General features: G+C 43.1%; 1 protein-coding gene across 2 annotated transcripts in view; it reads left to right on the forward strand.

Moving 5' to 3' along the window:
• The window catches only part of LOC147712933 (cytosolic phospholipase A2 gamma-like), a 735,829-nt gene that overhangs the window by 593,353 nt on the left and 124,293 nt on the right, over nucleotides 1–18,183 (forward strand). For both annotated transcript variants that reach the window (XM_086923597.1, XM_086923598.1), the window contains exon 16: nucleotides 9,529–9,683. In XM_086923597.1, the coding sequence (XP_086779723.1) occupies nucleotides 9,529–9,683 (155 nt within the window). The remainder of the gene's footprint in view (nucleotides 1–9,528; nucleotides 9,684–18,183) is intronic.

The following is an 18,183-nucleotide window of genomic DNA, read 5'->3' on the forward strand; positions in this document are numbered from 1 at the left end:
CCTTGAGTTGCATGCAAATACTTGACCAATTTTTTATATCAAGTCTTATCAATGAAAGTTAAAGCGACAAACAATTGTCACCATACTAAGCATATGACAATTAGATGTTAATGAAGGACTGTAGGGCATCATACACTAAAAGTAGCAAGGCCCTTTGACAAGTGCGATAAGCGTCTTGCCATATATAGGGCTAAGTCACATAATAGAAACATGTAAACAATCATGTCCACAACGATAGGTGTAAGCAGATCTCTAGGGGTGACATAACATCCTAATTGGGTAGGTGAAGGAGGAGGAGAGTGAGGGTTGTTGGTGTTGGGTGGAACAACCCAGGAGGGTGTTCAGCAAGTCTTGTGCTCAGCCACGGTCCGTGCAGGTAACAGAGGTGGACTGGTGGGGCCAGTTAAAGGGGGTTTCGAGGGATGATGCAGAGGGAAAATGAAATAAATAATTAATTTAACTCAGTATCGTCCCTCAAAATCACCACTTACCTGTCCCAACCGCCTCACCGCTGTTAACCTGCATGGATGCGGGTGCTCGTGCGAGCGCTAGATGGAGGGAAGCTTTTCGCTGCACTTGAGATGTAGGATGCTGTGAAGTTCCCATGTCACATGGAAGGATAGCATCTTCAAAGAGTTAGAGAGACCAAAGTCAGGGAGGAATATAGTGGGAGTGCTCTAATTTAGAGAAGTGGTCAATCATTGGCTGCCAGGTGTGCATGAATTTGGATTCGGTAGACGTTATCGGACATGTTAGAAGCTCCATCGCCATAACATGCCATATATATATGAACCATGAAGAAATAGGCGTTGTGTGTTGAAGGCTTCTTCTAGTGAAGAGCAATGATCTGCTTAGCTGCTCCTAGCATGTGTGCGATAAGACGACAATCATAGAATGCTCAGAAGATTCACTGTAAGGGGGCTTGGCACATGAAAGCCTATAGTGTCTATGGCCAAACTCATGAAAAGTCTTGTTTCCTGGCAATGGGGGACCACCTATAACTACTTGTACAAATGTAATACAACAGGTACATGATTGATTTTTCTGTGCAAATATATTTTCATGTTCACACACCACAAAATACGAATTCCAAAAATATGGTAAGTATTGGGCAGTACCACCAAATATGGAGAAAGTTGACCATCGCTTATTGGCATCGCCAGCAGTGTGGATAAATGGCCAGAAACATTTTCTGTAAAAGTTTCGGGGGATATAATACCAAGTTGTCATACGTTTATGAGCAGATTCTCGTTGGAGAATGCTCCTGTGGATCTTAGGGATATCACACAATAGTTGTTCCCAGCATTCTGATGTAATTTCCTACCTGAAGTATGCGGACCACTGACTTTGGTAAGTGGGGGAGTGAATGAGAGTAGAGTGCTGTGAAAAACTGGTATGTGTGAGAGATCAAGCCCCGCATCCCAGCGAATGAGCGCACCAAGGCCTCAAAATGGGTAAGCGCTCTAGTTGCTCCCTGCATGTAAGTTGGGGTAAGTAACCAGTGTCGGAGTTGACAGTATTGTAGGCTGGACATGTTCTTGAGATGGAAGGCTCTCTTGCATTGATCAAAGGTTTTGAATTGGCCCCCTCAAATAGATCCTCGTGGGGCATTCTCCCTTCCTCATGTTGAGAATTAATGTGAATGTAAGGCTGGAGGGAAGCTGGGATTGTGAGCCACTGGGGTGTTGAGAGTAGGAAAGGAAGTGAGGACCCTTGGGATCGCGATCTTGTCCCAGATGTTGAGGACCGTCTTCGTAGGGATGGCTATGTATGCACTTTTAGGCCTGAAGAGCCAGGCCAGATCACAAAAGGGTCTACATGCAACAGTGCAGTCCATATGAAACCAGTGTTTTTCACTTTCTCTGATGACCCACTCCAATATCTAACAGAGGTGGGATGCCCAGTAGTACTCCAGAAGGTTGAGACAGGCTAAGCCCCCTTTGTCTCTTGGTAGCTTGAGTCGTTTGTTGGACAATCTGGGGCATCTCCTCCCCCAGATGAAGAAGTTCACATCCCGCTGAAGGTGTTGAACATCCACTTGGGTATGGCATAGGTAGGGTTTGGAATAGATATAGTACTTTTAGTGGAATGGACATCTTGACCTAGTTGAGGCATGTGAGCCAAGAAATAGGGAGCTATTTCCAGTGGCGCAAGTCCTCCAAAACAGTCTACCTACAGGCCGGCCAATTGGCCTGAGACCATGAAGACAGGGAAGGGGTCAAGTTTAGACATAGGTAGCGAGTTGAGTGAGAGGCTCAGTGAAATGGGACAAGTGGCTGCACGTCAAGCACCTCCTGTGTAGAGAGGTAGATCAACGCCTGAGATTTAGCCATATTGATTTAAAAATCCAGAGACTTTCTCAAAGGGAGATTGGCGCAGGCAAGGAGGTTCTAGGGACAGTTAGCTAAAGAAAGAGATCATCTTCAAACAAGGCTACTTTGTTTTCATGGCCTCTGAAGGGGATGCCAGTGATGTCTGCCGACTGCCATATGACTGTCACTAGGAGTTTAACCTCTAAGGTGAAAAGTAAAGGGGAGAGCAGGCAACCTTATTGGGAGCCCCTTTGTATACAAATAGACGAAGAGAGATGGACATTTACCCGGATCCTCGCTGTGGGGGCAACGTAGGCGGCCATAACCAAAGAGACCATAGCTGGGCCAAAGCTGATTATTTTGTAAGACTGCACGCAAGAAGCCCCAATCAACCCTGTCAAAGGCTATCTCAGCGTCCAGGGACACTAGGCAAGCAGGGATGTCCGGGTGTTGGACCTTCTCCTCGAGATAAGCCACTCGACGGATATTACCTGATCCCTAACGCTGGCGTATGAAACCAACCTGGTTTGGGTCTACCAGTCTGGAGAGTTATGGCTCAAGGCAGTTTGCCAAGATTTTAGTATAGATCTTGGCGTCCGTGTTGAGTAGGGTGATAGGTTTGTATGATGCACAAAGAGAGGGATGCTCTCCCGGATTAGGGACAAGTACAACTTCTTCCTCGAACATCGAAGGGCTGATGATGAGGTTTTGGAAAATGAGTTGAAGAGGCTTTGGAGGTGGTCCTGAAGCTTGGGGAGGAACATGCAATAGAATGAGACAGGAAGGCTGTCTGGGTCAGGGGTTTTACCCACCAGGAGGCTTGTTAGTCCCGGTCATACTTCATCAAGCTTGATCGGGCATGGCAGGAATCAAGGGGTGCCTAAGGGTATGCAACAAGGAAGTAACTAATGTAATGCAGGAGGTGGGTTTAGTTAATATAGAGTTTGAAGACACATGGAGGCAGCACCAATATCAAAGTAATTCGCAGAGGCGGTAAGTAGTGTAAAAATATATTTTTCTTTTTATTAATCTTTTTCAAAGGTGCACAAGACAGCCAACGCGTTTCGCTCCCCAACCTTGGAAGCTTCGTCAGGGCTGAAACCAATGTGAAACATATAAATACATTAATAATACATACAAACATATAAAATACAAGACATAAACTGCACCATTAAAAACAGTTTGCACAACAGCTGTAGAGAAAGATGGCACTAGAGATGAACATCAAATGATCACATAAATGTATTAAAGTTAAGCTAAAACAGTCATAAGGAATAATGCCCTACCATCACATAACATGACCACATCAATCAACCATTTGGAAGAAAGGCCTCAATCCAAAAGAAAAATAGGGAAAGGAAGGGGTCAAACAAGTGGGAGAAAAGGGGCAGGATGGAGGGAGGAAAACAGAAAGGAGAGAAAGACAGCTAATATCAGGAAAAATCTGACCACCCATTAACAAAAAAGGCTATATTAAATGGGGAAAACACAAAGCTCTGCAGCGAGTTGCAAGAAAAACTCACCAAGATCAAGCAAATTTAGAACCTTTGTAGGTTTCAAGGTCAGATAGGAATGGCACCGTCCATAATTATGTAGCTTGAAATGCGCTGTGTACAGGTATGTAACTCAAGCAAATTACTTTGATATTGGTGCTGCCTCCATGTGTGTTCAAACGTATTTCTGGGGACCCAGTGGGACCTAACCACAGCAGGTCTTGGAGGTTGAACAGCACAAGAGACTGAATAGTTCATGGGACTTTTTGAAGTTTGAGGTGCTTTCTCGGTTGGTCCGCTGTGGAGAACTGTTTTTCTATTTAGTTATTATAGAGGGCCATGTGGAAGGCATGGAATGCCTGTTCCTAATTGCATTCAGAAGGGGCCAATTACCATCTGCTTTTTTAATCTTTGAGATGTGAGATATAACTGTCTTGGTGTGAAGGCAGTGGGCCAGAATTGATCCCACTTTATCTCCCTGTCATAGTATTTTTGTTTTAGTGCCATGAGTAAGCGCTCTGCCTTGCTTGTTCAGTAGACCCTAAGTTGTCCTCGGAGCATGGCCAGGCATTTTTTATGTCGGAGGGTGCCTTTTGGTCCAACCGCTCTATCCATCAGCCAAACCCGTTTTGACCAGGTGAGTTTCCCAGGTGCCGGCAATGGTTTTGAAGGTGATGACTCCCACTGGGCAGTTGTTTTGAAGGCATTCCAGAGGGTAGGCTCTGAGGTTTCAGGGAGAGTGTTTGTTTCAAAGAAAGCTATGATCGCATGGCATATCTCTGCAATATAGACTGAGTCGTGCAGAAAGTGGGGAGGCCTCCATCGGGGAGCGGAGCCCAAGTTTCCACTTCAGCAGCACAGCACCACCTCCAGATGGACATGGTCCAAGATGCAGGTGTCTGAGATTTGAGCCAATTCAGGGTACAGTGCCAGGGAGTGGGAGAGAAAGAAATAATCAATGCATGAATATGAGCAATGGATATGATAGTAGGCAGCACTATGGTCCATGTCCGGATGTCAAACCAAATTTAAATTCCCTCAAAAAAGTACATGCCCTTCATCCTGGGATAGCTGCTCTTTCAGGAGGGTTCTTAGGAATGTGTCTTGTGACTGGTTGGACACACAAACATTGAGTAGAGTAAGGGTCTTCCCATCAAGTTGAACTCTAATTTTATGAAAACGGCCTTCCCTATCCCTCACCACCTGCCAACCCCCAGAACCGAATCTAGCTTTGCAAAATATTGCAAATCCAGCAATTTTCGATAAAGAAGAAGCTCAGTATCAATATGAATATTTTGGGTAGGCCATGTGAGGCTTGTCAGAGGGTGAGAGGTTGGTTTCTTGTAAGAAAATGATGTCAGGGTCTTTTAGGAGCAGGTAGCGCCAAATCTGGCATCTTTTATTAGGGGAGTTGAGCCTTTTAAAGTTGAGAGAGAGGAATTTCATATGAGGTGTCTCAGCCATACTGGAAGGTACGGGGGGTCAAATATTAGGCATCAGGAAAGGGGATCTCAGTGTCCAGACATAATGTGCCAAAAAAGCGTTGCCACACTAGAAGAGAGTGGGGAAAAGAGGGAGCAGATGACAACATGTAGGGAGAATAGCATATGTCGTACCGAATGGGGAGGTTCCCCTAATGCAGGGTAAATAGGGGGAGTACTCAGGGTGCCTCCAAGCTCAGTCCAAACCCTCCGTGGTGAAGGAAGAAGGGGGAGGTAATTGGGGTGAGGTAACATAAACAAATGATGGCCAACAGGGCCTGCAAGTTCTGTTAATGTCCCAAAACAGCCCACTCATCTGAACCAGGGCTTTTCTGAAAAAGTTACTCTTCAAAGGGACAAAATAAACTCAGGGTGTGGTACAAATAAGCTGGTCTCCAAACACCACAGCCAGTGATCAATTGGGCCAAAGAAGAGCTGTATCTGTGGGCTCACTCTGGCAGTCATGGTATCATGCCAGCAAGGCCTTATTTAAGTTGGAAAGGCATGTTACCTGAGTAGGAGTGGTGGAAGAAAACTGCCTTGGGAGAAACTGATTCTGAAGGAGTGTCTTGTCCGCTGATCCTATTCCAGGTGTAGAAGCCAGGTTGACCCCACACCTGAGTGGGTCAAAGGATTGATGCATGTTAAAACCAATGAAAGTGTGACAGTGTGGAATGCATGCTATTCAGATGCCACAAGGGATTGAGCTGGGAAGTGAGTCCCATCCATGGTATGATGGTGTTAAATAATGTCCTGTTTAGTTTGGGAGGATGATTGCTCTTCGGTGCATGCTCTGTGCTTGGGGGGAGGCACCATAGACCATTCAGGTTGTAAGGTTTCTCTGGGAGTGGCCTGGGCAGGGGGAGGGCTGGCATCCCTGGGCAATGTCAGGAGGAGCAGAAGTTATTTTGCATCCCGTGGGGAGTGGAGCATTCAGCGTTTGTCTTCCCAGTTTACAATCAAAGCAAAGGGGTGGCCCCATTGATATTTGATGTTGAGGTTGCGGAATTTGTCAGTAACCGGTTTAAAGTCTCTACTCATGCAGATTTTTACTGTGGCAATATCTTGGAAGATCTGGATGGGATAGCTATAGTAGGTCAGGTCCGCTGTGCCATGAGTATGTGAGTATGTCAGGAATAAAATCTAGGTGACCCTGGACTGAAAAGACCTGATGGGCCCTGTCCAAAGTCGGTGGGATTACATCATCGTCACCTCTAATTGACTTGAGTAGTTTAGCCGTGAATGTCATGATATTGGTACCCTCAGCTCATGGGGGACCCCCTAATGCAGAGGTTATTTCTTCTGCTTTCTAAATCTTCTTGCTTCAGTTGAAGGTCGATGTGTTCGTCTTCGAGGGCTGCCATTCTGTGGCATAAGTTCTCCTGGCCTTCAGATCGGCAGTCTGCCGAGCGTTTAAGATCACCAACACCGCCCCTAATCTCAGCAACATCCCGACAAAGATCGTGGAGGCAGGCTTTAAATTCACCTTTAAGGGAACCAATCCCTGTGTGAGGGGGCCGTTGTAGAGTCACCTGCTGCCATTTGTTTTTGGAGGATCTGTGATAGCAGGTGTAGGAGGGTTGGATTTAAGCCATTGAGAAGCTACAGGATTGTCCTTGGCAGAGGCGGCCAAGTTGTCCCTATCACCCTTGGTACAGGGCATAGCCAAGTGGGGGTCTCCACGAGTGTGGGCCAGTAGCAGATGGCCGCTGGTGCATGGAAGAATGAAGCTGATGCATAGAGGAGTGACAATGCCTTGGTGTGGGGCTGGCTCAGGGAGGACCCCAGGAGAAGTCAGTATGCAACCAGTGAGGGTCTTTTGCAGCACATTGGAAGGCATTAAAAGGGGGGTTAAGATAGAGTGATTGGCCACCCCCAGGTCAAGCAGTCCAGGGGAGTATCCCTCGGATAAAAAGGGCACCACAGGAGCTTCCAGCACCTTCCGGGGCACGTGCTTCCATAGAGTGGGTGACTGAAGGCACAAGATAAAGTCTGGGAGGTCCCCAATGTTAGAGGGTCCGAACCCCCCTAAAGATTTGTCAATGAGGGGATCGGGCAGAGCCTCTACGCCCCAGCCCAGATCTGTGCGTGTGTAGATGTGAGGAGAGGATGCCCCCAGGAGGACTGCCTAGGCTGTGGCAGTACCCGGGCTCAACCGATGTGGAGGGTCCCTGCAAGAAGAGGAGAGAGGCGCCAAACTGGGGGCATACATTGAGGCCGCACCCGGGGAGACAAAGGGGCTACAACCTGACCCCCGAAGACAAGTTCAGGTCAGCACTGTTAGAGAGGGGTGGGAAAAAGGACCAAGCTGTGCAGCCTCACAGCAGATCAACCCTTACCTCTGCCTCTAAGTCTTTTTTTTCTATGACACACATCTGATGCAGGCAGCAGCTCAGGGCTGATCCTGGGCCTATACATCAGGCAGCAACAGCTATGGCCGCGGAGAGGGGCCACCGTCAACCACCAGCCACCAGGGCAGGTCTCCAGTCACATTGCAGGGCCAGCACTGAAGGAAGGGGCAGAAAACCCTTCCACTGAAGGCCACCCTGTATGTCGGGTTGGTGTGGTCAGTGAGTCATACCACAGTGCAGCATTCTGGAAGGAGCGTTGGTCCGCTACTGGCCCGCAGCAGCCCGGGAGACCCAGAAGAGAGCCTCTCCAGGTGATCACCCTTGTCCGCCACTTTGACAGATCCCCAGAGCCCCCCCCAGACTACCAGGGGACAAATCAGGGGTCAGATCAGCCAGCAGTGGGCTGCCTCAGTGGGTTGCCCGGCGGGGCGCAGCTCCAGAGGCCTCTATGTTAGTCCACAAACACTAGAGAAAGTCTTAAAATGGTGAGGCAGCTCGGGCTCGTACCTCAGCCTGTTCCATAGCCACACGGGGAGGGCAGAGTCTTCCTATCTGTCGCTGCCCGATCAGGGGGAACACCAGGAGTGCAGAAGGTAAGATGTGGGAGCATCGTGGGTGCTAAGGGACAACAGATCACCCCTATGCAGGCTGCGTTCCCCAGCAGCTTCAAAGATGGTGCCTTCAAGTGTAGTGACAACCCATTGGAGGACGTCAGATCCATTTACCCCAGCACAGAAGCTGAATGCCGCACTCCCCACTGGTATCTACAAAATAAAGTAACCAAATACTGCCCCAGTAGGAGGGTGAGATCCTCTACTCCAGAACTTCTAAGAGTCCCCAGAATTCGCCTGTCTCGCACCAGTGGTCAAGCCTTTTTCTATCTAGCTCCCATATATTCGAACCAACTCCCACAGACCCTTTGTGCCAATCCAAACTATGGCTCTTTCAGAAAACAGCTGATAGACACTCTTGCTCCTCTCATCTCTAGATAGATTGCTAGTCAGCCCCGAGATACTCCAGGGTGATTTGTGCGCTTAATAAAACCTAACCTAACCTAACTTCCATCACAGCCCACAGTGTTGTGAGGGTCAAAGTGGGCCCATGAGCAATAAATCAGGATCGACTGGCTAAAGATTAGCAGAGGCTGGCTAAAGGGGAGTCGAGAAACCACATTGCACTTCTCACTCCTCTGCAGCTTGGCCATGCCCCCGGACCAATTTTTTAATATACCTTGAAAGACAGGAGGCTGGTAGTACCTTAAATTTAATTAACAAGAACTTTATTCAGTTTACTTTGATGTTATTAATGGTCCAACTGATTCCCTTTTAAATTTATTTCATAAAGCAATATATATTATTTATGAACTAGTGCCTTTAAACTTTAACATACCAAATATTCACCTACTAGAAGGGTTGTCACCTCTCTCAGGGAGAAATACCCCGCTGTATGCATGTGATGTGGTTCTGGAAGGACTAGGAGCAGGCACTTGAATAATGATTTATGGAATATCGTCTGAATTCTTTTTTTTCCATAGCAGTTCCTCCTCTATTTGTTTTAAACATCTTTTAGGAACAATCTAGACACTATTAAAATAACTTTTAACTTGTTTTTTTATCTACCCTTGACTTAAACCAATGTATAATCAAGGTAAATGAAAGAAGTACGGCAATCCATTTTAGTAAGACGAATTTGAAGTCAGTTTTATGTGTGATATTCCATCAGTAATTCTACCAATACTAATGAAACAAATAATTGATCAAAATTAGCTCTAAAATGGTTTAAAACAGGATGGATAGCAGTTCAAGCTACATTTTATTTTTGCATTAATGAATTTTAAATGCAAGTTTTGCAATTGACAAAGATGATATTTTATGTAGTATTTATTTCCCAGAAAATCCAATCCCTAAGGAGGTTGCAGAAAGGAAGTTCATCAACTTGATCGATGCTGGGCTGGCAATAAACTCAGGTTATCCTTTGGTTCTTCGCCCTGAAAGGGAAGTGGGTCTGATTATCTCCTTTGATTTTAGTTCCGGCGATCCCTTTGAGGTAAAGTTGACATTGAGTTCCATGTACTAATGTATTGGGGAAGGGTTGAAGAAGGATGATGAGAGAGCGAGAAAGAGCGTGTGTGGGCAAGCTTTTTATATATATTCTTAGCAAATGCATTGGTATATACAAACAGTTTAAGAGACGCAGTTTATGCTTAGATATGCACATGTGTTAGTGTTTCTGTTTAATACATTTTTTTATTACTTTTTCACTGTGCTTTGCAACATTTATATATTTGACAGTAACTCAAAGTATTGTTCTATTTTTATGCTGTGTGTATAAATAAGAAGAGTGTATCATTTTTGGTCATGTAAAGTCAGGTATGTTTTTGATCTGAGGAATGCCTCTTGGTTAGCCAGAGTGCATTAATAATAGTGATGGTTGCCAGAGAGATCTGAATAGCATACCACTAAGCAGATTGTTAAATTTTTTGCCTTGGAAAACACCCTTTGACATCGAATTTTGACTCGTTTCATTCTCACAAAATACAGGCACTTGTACTGCCAAGGCTGAAGGTGGTGACCATACACTCATTGGAAAAACACTTTTGATAACACCAACATTTCTTGCCACTTATGTTACAAGTGAAAGAAGAAAGAAGAAATGTTTATGGGAAATCTTCATCCATATCAGGGAGCTATCTCGATTAATCTTTCAATAGTGGCAGGAAAATCTTATCAGAGAAAAATACGGAAATGCAATTGTTATTCTTTGTACATTGGCAGTAAATCAGCAGATTCAGTAAATTGTTATTTGATACAATAGTGATGAGTTGACTGGATGCGAATGGAGAGGAAAAGCTAAATAAATTACACTATTTGAGGACACTTCTGTGACAGGTAAGCTATTATAATTTTCAAGAGGAATTTGTTACTAAAGCAGATACTTGATAAGTTGGAGAAACTAGACTGACCTTAAAAACTAGAGGTAACATATTTCATTCTTAAATCCATCACTAATAAGATATGCGGATGTAGTGAAACTTCGAAATATAGTAAACAAGATATGTCCAATTAATTTTTATTCTGGATCTTGATTGATATAAAGTACTTTATTTCCTACCTATTCATATGAAACATTTCATATTTTTATTGATCATTTAGATATCAATAGTTCCTTAGCTCAACAGTCAAAAGATGTTTCACATATTAAATACAATTCTTCTTTCTCAAAGCTTTATAAAAGATAAAAAGATACAAATCAAAACACAATCAGTCACAAAATTTAAGTAGCCACATTATGGGGATTAGGGTGTATTATATAATATGGTTGTAAGGCCTTATCATGGAATACACTCGCAAAACCTGCCTTAGGCATAGTCAGGCTTGTTTGTAAACCTTAAGCTCAAGCCTGAGTAACTGTGGCTTTGAGCAGCAAGGCTAAAATGAGGAACTGTGTGTAAAGCATTTAACAGCATCAAACAGCGGAATAAGCAAGTCATAACAAGGAAGAGACACAATAATACTTTATAAAAAACAGAGCATATTTTTATTAAAGTTTAGATTCCTTGATCATCAAAATTCTCCAAAGGGTTCAGGAGATTCAAATTTTAGAAGGAATAAATACTTTTGAATGAAACTGCAAACAGGCACTGGTTAACAAAAACTTTGAAAACATTTGAATAGTTTGAAACAGTTGGCGACTCCAACTCCAGCCTTGGTTGGGCAACCAAATCCGACAGGGCTTAGTTCTAAGATTTCATTAAGGTTACTTTGGACAGTTATATGTCCACTGAGCCTTTTCAAATCCACTTCCAGCCTTTATGAAACGATCACCATAGACTACAATAGAGTGGTCCTGATGCTGGGGATGCAGACAGAAAGATGCTCAATGATGCTTGTGGAGCTCAATGGTGAACAGAAGTGAAGTGCGCTGGATCCCTTGGTACACGGGTGGGTTGAGGCAACTTTGACCATGGAAAGTGGGGTCTTTGACATCCTGTGTGTGATAGTAGAAGGCCAACTGCAGTGGGGATTCCATTTGTGTGACACTTCGGTCACAGCGAATATCCTTGGTGGGATCTAGTGTCCCTCTTGGGTGATGAATCTGCTCTCTGATAGCACTCATGGGAGCATCTAAGATCAAGAAAAGGAGGTCTGCCCCATGTATTTAGCTTAAAGGCTCTTATAGAGTCCAAAAATATTGTTCAATGAACACAACTTTGAGCTCACTTTCAATCAGGGCCATTCACTGAAAATTCGGACACAGAATACAAAAATATATCATTTTATTTTTATAAGTATTTTTCTCAAATGCATAATTGTACAAAATTGACAATATTTCAATCACATGGAATTCAATAAGACGCCCCAAGTCTCCCATTCATTCTTCATTCTTCATCACAACAACATTCTACTAAGCTCTCATCACCCATTCCAACATTCGTATCCTATTCATACATTTCGTACACATCGTACACTAATACACTGGAATTGTCCTGCGACATCCACTCAGCAACTCGCTGGGGGGAAAGATGGTGGTAATAGCAGGATAGAACGTAACCACGCCAACGCGCGTTTCAGTGCTAGGCCCGATCTGCGGCCGCACCTTCGTCAGGGCATGTATACGATGGAAAACAGGCAGGGGCAACAACAGCGAGTTGCTGAGTGGATGTCGCAGGACAATTCCAGTGTATTAGTGTACGATGTGTACGAAATGTATGAATAGGATACGAATGTTGGAATGGGTGATGAGAGCTTAGTAGAATGTTGTTGTGATGAAGAATGAATGGGAGACTTGGGGCGTCTTATTGAATTCCATGTGATTGAAATGTCGTCAATTTTGTACAATTATGCATTTGAGAAAAATACTTATAAAAATAAAATGATATATTTTTGTATTCTGTGTCCGAATTCTCAGTGAATGGCCCTGATTGAAAGTGAGCTCAAAGTTGTGTTCATTGAACAATATTTTTGGACTCTATAAGAGCCTTTAAGCTAAATACATGGGACAGACCTCCTTTTCTTGATCTTAGATACATTTTGTCCCCTGCTGGTCTGCCCTGCATTTAATTCAGGGGGGCCCTACTTATATTAGATTAGCACTCATGGGAGCAACCTTTGGCTATTTCAATGTGTTTCCTGACATGTCTGGCAGCAATCAGTGGCATTCCCTCAGGAATGGTTACTGCGTTGACGGTTTGGGGTCCTCAGCTTTGATGTCACTGGTGCTGTTCCAGCAAGGCCAGCCAACTGACCCTTGGAGGCAGTGCTTTGTTCTGGGGCTGGAAATTAACTTTATTCCTAGTCAGGCCACAGGACAGTCCAGTCTCACTAGCTCAAAGTTCAGCAGTGGCAGTCCTTGCAATGATACAACCTCTCTTTGTGCAACTTCAACGTCAGCACGACACTCCTCTCTTAGTTCTCTCTCCAGATTCACAGAGATCTGAAGTTCAGGGTACGGGGGGGCCATCGTAACCTGTGAAAATGCACTTAATGGATAACATGGTCACTAGCCAAGAGCTAGTAGGTCCCCCCTTCCTTGAGGACAAAGCTCCAGTAATGTACAGTATTGGAAATCCCAGAGTGCAATATTTTTGCCACTCTCAAAATGTCTGAACTCTTCATCGACTGTGAGTAGCCTGGTAGCCCACTCCGAAGGTATGGCTACTTAAGGGCTACACTCATATATAAAAACCAGTTTGGGTACAGGGTTTCCTTCTCTCTCCCTGTCTCCAACTGGTATACAGGAACGAATGGCATCCTACTCTGGAGTGTTGTCACAGGCAGTCACACCTCATTCTGTGGCAACTGCCTTTGTTCCTGAGCCTGTGAGTCATTCACACTTCTCCCTTGGCGAGCATGAAGCTATCTGAGTGTCAAGGCATTTGTGAGGTCACTGGACTATCTGGAAACAAGTGGCAAATTTCTTAATTTTAAAAATGACAATAATCTTGACTTGGGCATCAATTGGGATTTAATCCCACAATTAATTTGATACCTTTCAGTCCCCAGTAAGTAGTCCCATTCAGACGATAGCCATGCTGGGATCCCAGCCTGCAACCCAGTGTTAACTAACTCTCCTCAGCAGAGCAACAACTTTAGGGGTTTTGCTGCTAAGACATATATAAATGTATATGTCTAATATCCAGCTTCCTGACAAAGGGCTCTATACGCATGACTTAGAGGAGACTTACATATACTGTTAAGGGAAGGGGTGAGTTTGCCAATAATTGTAATGGTGAAGTCGAAGTTGCAGTGCAAGCACTGCCTTTCAAGTCTGCAGTGTCAGGCTGTCAGTCATTTTGTACTTTATCACATACAGGGTGGCACTAACAGTGTTGCTGCCCTGGGGGAACACTCTGCTTTACATGCCCTACATAAGCTGGTACCATATACTAGGGTCAGCAGTTGTTAATGGGGACATCCAATTCGACATATTTTTCACAATGGGTCGGAGCAATTGTGCTGGGGTCTGGACAGCAACCCTCAGTGGCCTCTCAAACTCGAAAAACAGGCAGCTAGTAGATAAAATGGGGGCAAAAAGTGTGGGGACACCTGCAAAAGCCTGTTTCCTTACACAAATTGATATTTAAACTAAACTCACAAATGCTATCACAACAAACTTTCACTTAAAACCCCACAGCTGTTATCATATTTCAAATATGAGATTATCAAAACGTCCTTAGCACAGATTATTTTGAGATCACGTCTTACTTTTGTATAAACATTAGTAATACATCACAATGTAAGAGGGAAATAATTATGAGTAGCAAAGTAATACATTTTTTGATTTTATTTTATTTCACTCTAAATGTGATGCTCCTCCAATGGTGGTAATACACTATAGTTACGTAAATAGTGTACATTGAAGATACTATACGATAAAAACAATACACAAACACACTGACCCGATTTACACAACCATTGACTCACATCAACATATCAGTTGCTAATGATTTGACTTATAACATATAGGTCCTCACCATGACCTCTACAGTACTGATGGCGTGAAACCTCTGTACTGGTAATTACAGGGTAACATGCAGTAACACCCAGGCAGGGCCCTGCATTTACGAGTTAAACCCCATGGAATGGGGAATGACTCTTCAGACACAGTCCTCCTGACTGTAAGAACTGCAAGGAGTAACTAATTCCATAGGGTTCAAGGCTCTGAGCAGGTGGGAACTGTGACAGGCGAGGGCAGGTGCTAAGAATAAGTGCAGGGAGGCAGTTGAGGGGCTAGAGAAGAAAAAAGAAAAAGATGTGCTGGAATGGGCGAGCAAACACACTCAGCAGAGAAGGGACAAAGGGCCATATGTATCATCATGCCAATTTGCGACTTCTAAATAGCGATTTTTTAAGGAATCGCTTTTTAGAAATCGCAAAATGGTATGTATGTAGGAAACAGCTTCTTTTTAGCGATTCCTGAACATTCCTAAATTGCGATTAGCAAATTGCTAATCGCAAATTTCCCATTCATTTCTATGGCCAGGAGGCCCATTGAAATGAAGGGCAAATTTGCGATTAGCAATTTGCTAATCGCAATTTAGGAATATTTTCAAGGGTGCAGGGGTGTCACAAGAACACTCTGCTGCACCCCTGAAAATGACATGTGTGGGCATATGGCGCACATACATGCCCTAAGGGCATGTATGAGCGTCATATTCCACCTTTGGATTTTAACTAAATTGCTTTTTCAAAAGAATTCGCAACTTACCACCAACTAGAAGTTGGTGGTAATTTGCGATTCCTCATGGGCATTTTTGCATTCATTTTTATTTGATACATTGCATTTAAGGAATCGCTAAATTTGCGATTCCTTAAGTGCGATCGCAAAATAAGGAATGGCAAATTTTGCGATTCCTTATTTTGCTGCGAAAATGTTTCATACATTCCATTTAGTAAATTAGCATTTGCAAAGGCCGAGATTCGCAGAATTTCGGCCTTTGCGAATGCTAATTTGCTTGATACATATGGCCCATGAACTTAGCTGCTGTTGCACCTATAGCCCCAACTGGTTTTATTAGTCAACTCTCCCAGCCAGTAAAATTAGGTCGATGTTCCTGTTCCAACCATGTATAGGAACTCTGACCCAGGGGAATTCCACATGGTAATTCCACTCTTCCTGGCTTGTAATGAGGGCCTTACTCTTATATGTGGACTAGCGCGTATCTAGAGTTTTATTTTGGCTTATTTTATGAAAAATATAAGCCAACACAGATTTCTGTGGTTCATGTACAGGTGAGTGGACAGGGAAAATTATTGTTAAATTGATCCTCATATTGGTAATGCTAAAATAATGAAATATTTGTATGGTAAACATACAACATTCATTCTATTTCCGATATGTATTTTCTATTGTCTATATAATCTCTCAGGTTTAAGTGATCCAGATGGCACCCTCATATGGCTTCTGAAGGAAAAAAAGCATAGCACATTATTAAGTGCCATATTTATCATTAAATACATTTGTGTACATCATACATAAATGATCTATTTATCATTTAATATCTTATTAATTAATGCAAAAACCCCAGCATATGACTGTATAATGAGCATACCATTTTAGCATCCCAGTTGGGCTCTGCTTGTTTATCCTAATTTGTACTAAACCTGCATCACACGATACATTCAAAAGATCTTGGCATCGAGACTGCATCAGCACATGTTCTTTACCAGGAAACGCAAATGCAGATATTATAACAGTCATGTGTACAATATTTTTCATTGGCAAAGATAAAAGGTTGCATTGTACATGTAATAGGATTTGTACATTTTTGAGAGATAACCATGTTTATGTTGAAGGGAAGCCCTTCACATTTGCAAAGCCCTTTGTGGTCTGACTTGGAAATGGCCTAAAACTCACTGTCAGCATCGACAGGAAATGTTGGTAGGCATTTCTAATTCCAGTCAAGGTCCTGTCAAGAAGTACTTGGAGAAGTACATTTTAGGAAATAAAATCAGGTTATCAAACCAAGAGTGCAAATAAAACAGACAAACAAGATGTCCAAGAGGAGGTTGCAGAAGAAAATGAAAAGTAAAACAAGTAGGGAGATTTCAATAGGTACAGGCAGACATTGCAACAATACCCAACAATCATGCAACCACTCTCTAGTAGGGGTATGCAGCTTACATTCATCTATCTTGAAATAAAATATAACAATTCTAATTGTATCCAATATTATAGAGTAATATTAAATAATCTGGGGTTACTGTTGTTGCATTAGTTACTTCCCCTTAAGGCAGGTGCGTCATTCATTATAAATACACTCAGCCTGCTATAGAACTGGTTTCAATTAATCTGGCTTCGTTACCTTATATGGGCTATGCTTATAGTAGCAAAGGGTAAATGGTATACACCTGTTACAACGCAACTTTTACAACTACCTACTATTACAACGCAACTTTTACAACGCATACCATTACAACGCATTGCGCTGGGGGGCGCTTTAGGATAGGGAATACGTTTAATTTACTATCCAACACCTTCCCTAGTGTCCACGGGGACTGGAGTTGGAATAGTGAATTATACTTACCACTATCCAGCACCTCAAAGCGCTATGTGTTGTAATGGTATGCGTTGTAATGGTCGCATTGTAATGGTAGGTAGTTGTAATGGTATGCGTTGTAACGTGGTACATCCAGGGTAAATGAATGAGGACTTCAAGGTCACAAGTAATACATATTAAATGGCGCATTGGTTGATTGGTGGCACCATATGTACTGGGTCTGAACAGACCCGTAAACCGACCTAAGATGAAACCTGTCAGTGTCATTAAAATCAACTCTGATTTCTGGGAAGAACATTTAAAGATGTGTAATCTGCGGGGATAAGTGTTCACCTGAAGGAATTTTAGGGAACATATATGTGGAAGCTGCAATGTTAACACACAATCCTCGTTATTTTTTTTTACTTATTAAAGAATTGAAATGATAGATCATACCATAGGCCAGTATATCATATAGTCTACAACATAGTAGTATGTGAGTAATATATCAAAATGAAAATAAGCATAACTAAATCTAAATGAGTAAGCCACTGAAAATGGCATTATTATATTATTATATTAGAAAAGAAGAAAGAAAGCTACAAGGAGAAAAAGAAGAGGAAAGGAAGAAGGATATTGAGTACATGTTGAGATAGACTTATCCATAAAAACACAACCAAGTGTTGATGTCTGAAAAGCTAAAGGAATTTTAACTAAGGTGTAAAGGGATATTCCATTATTAGGACGCAAACCCTCACCCACCAATGGTTGTATCCTTCATCATGGGGTGTCTCCTTACACGACAACAAGAGGTTGTGGTGTGGGCTATAACTCCCAAAAAATTAGGGGAAGCTCTTCAGATGTTTTAATGCAACCCTATGTGAGTCAGTAGTCTATGCGGGTGATATAGAATATAAAAGTGATAAGGTGGCTAGAACTCCATAATCCGAATATCGATTGGGTACACCGCACCGTAACCTTGGACTGACCATTCTGTACTTTTATATGCTACCAAGAGGCTACAGAGGTGGGAGTACATCTGCAATGCGCTTTGATCCAAGAAACAGA

This window comes from Lissotriton vulgaris, chromosome 5, assembly GCF_964263255.1.
Source record: "Lissotriton vulgaris chromosome 5, aLisVul1.2, whole genome shotgun sequence".
In the NCBI taxonomy this organism is placed as follows: domain Eukaryota; kingdom Metazoa; phylum Chordata; class Amphibia; order Caudata; family Salamandridae; genus Lissotriton; species Lissotriton vulgaris.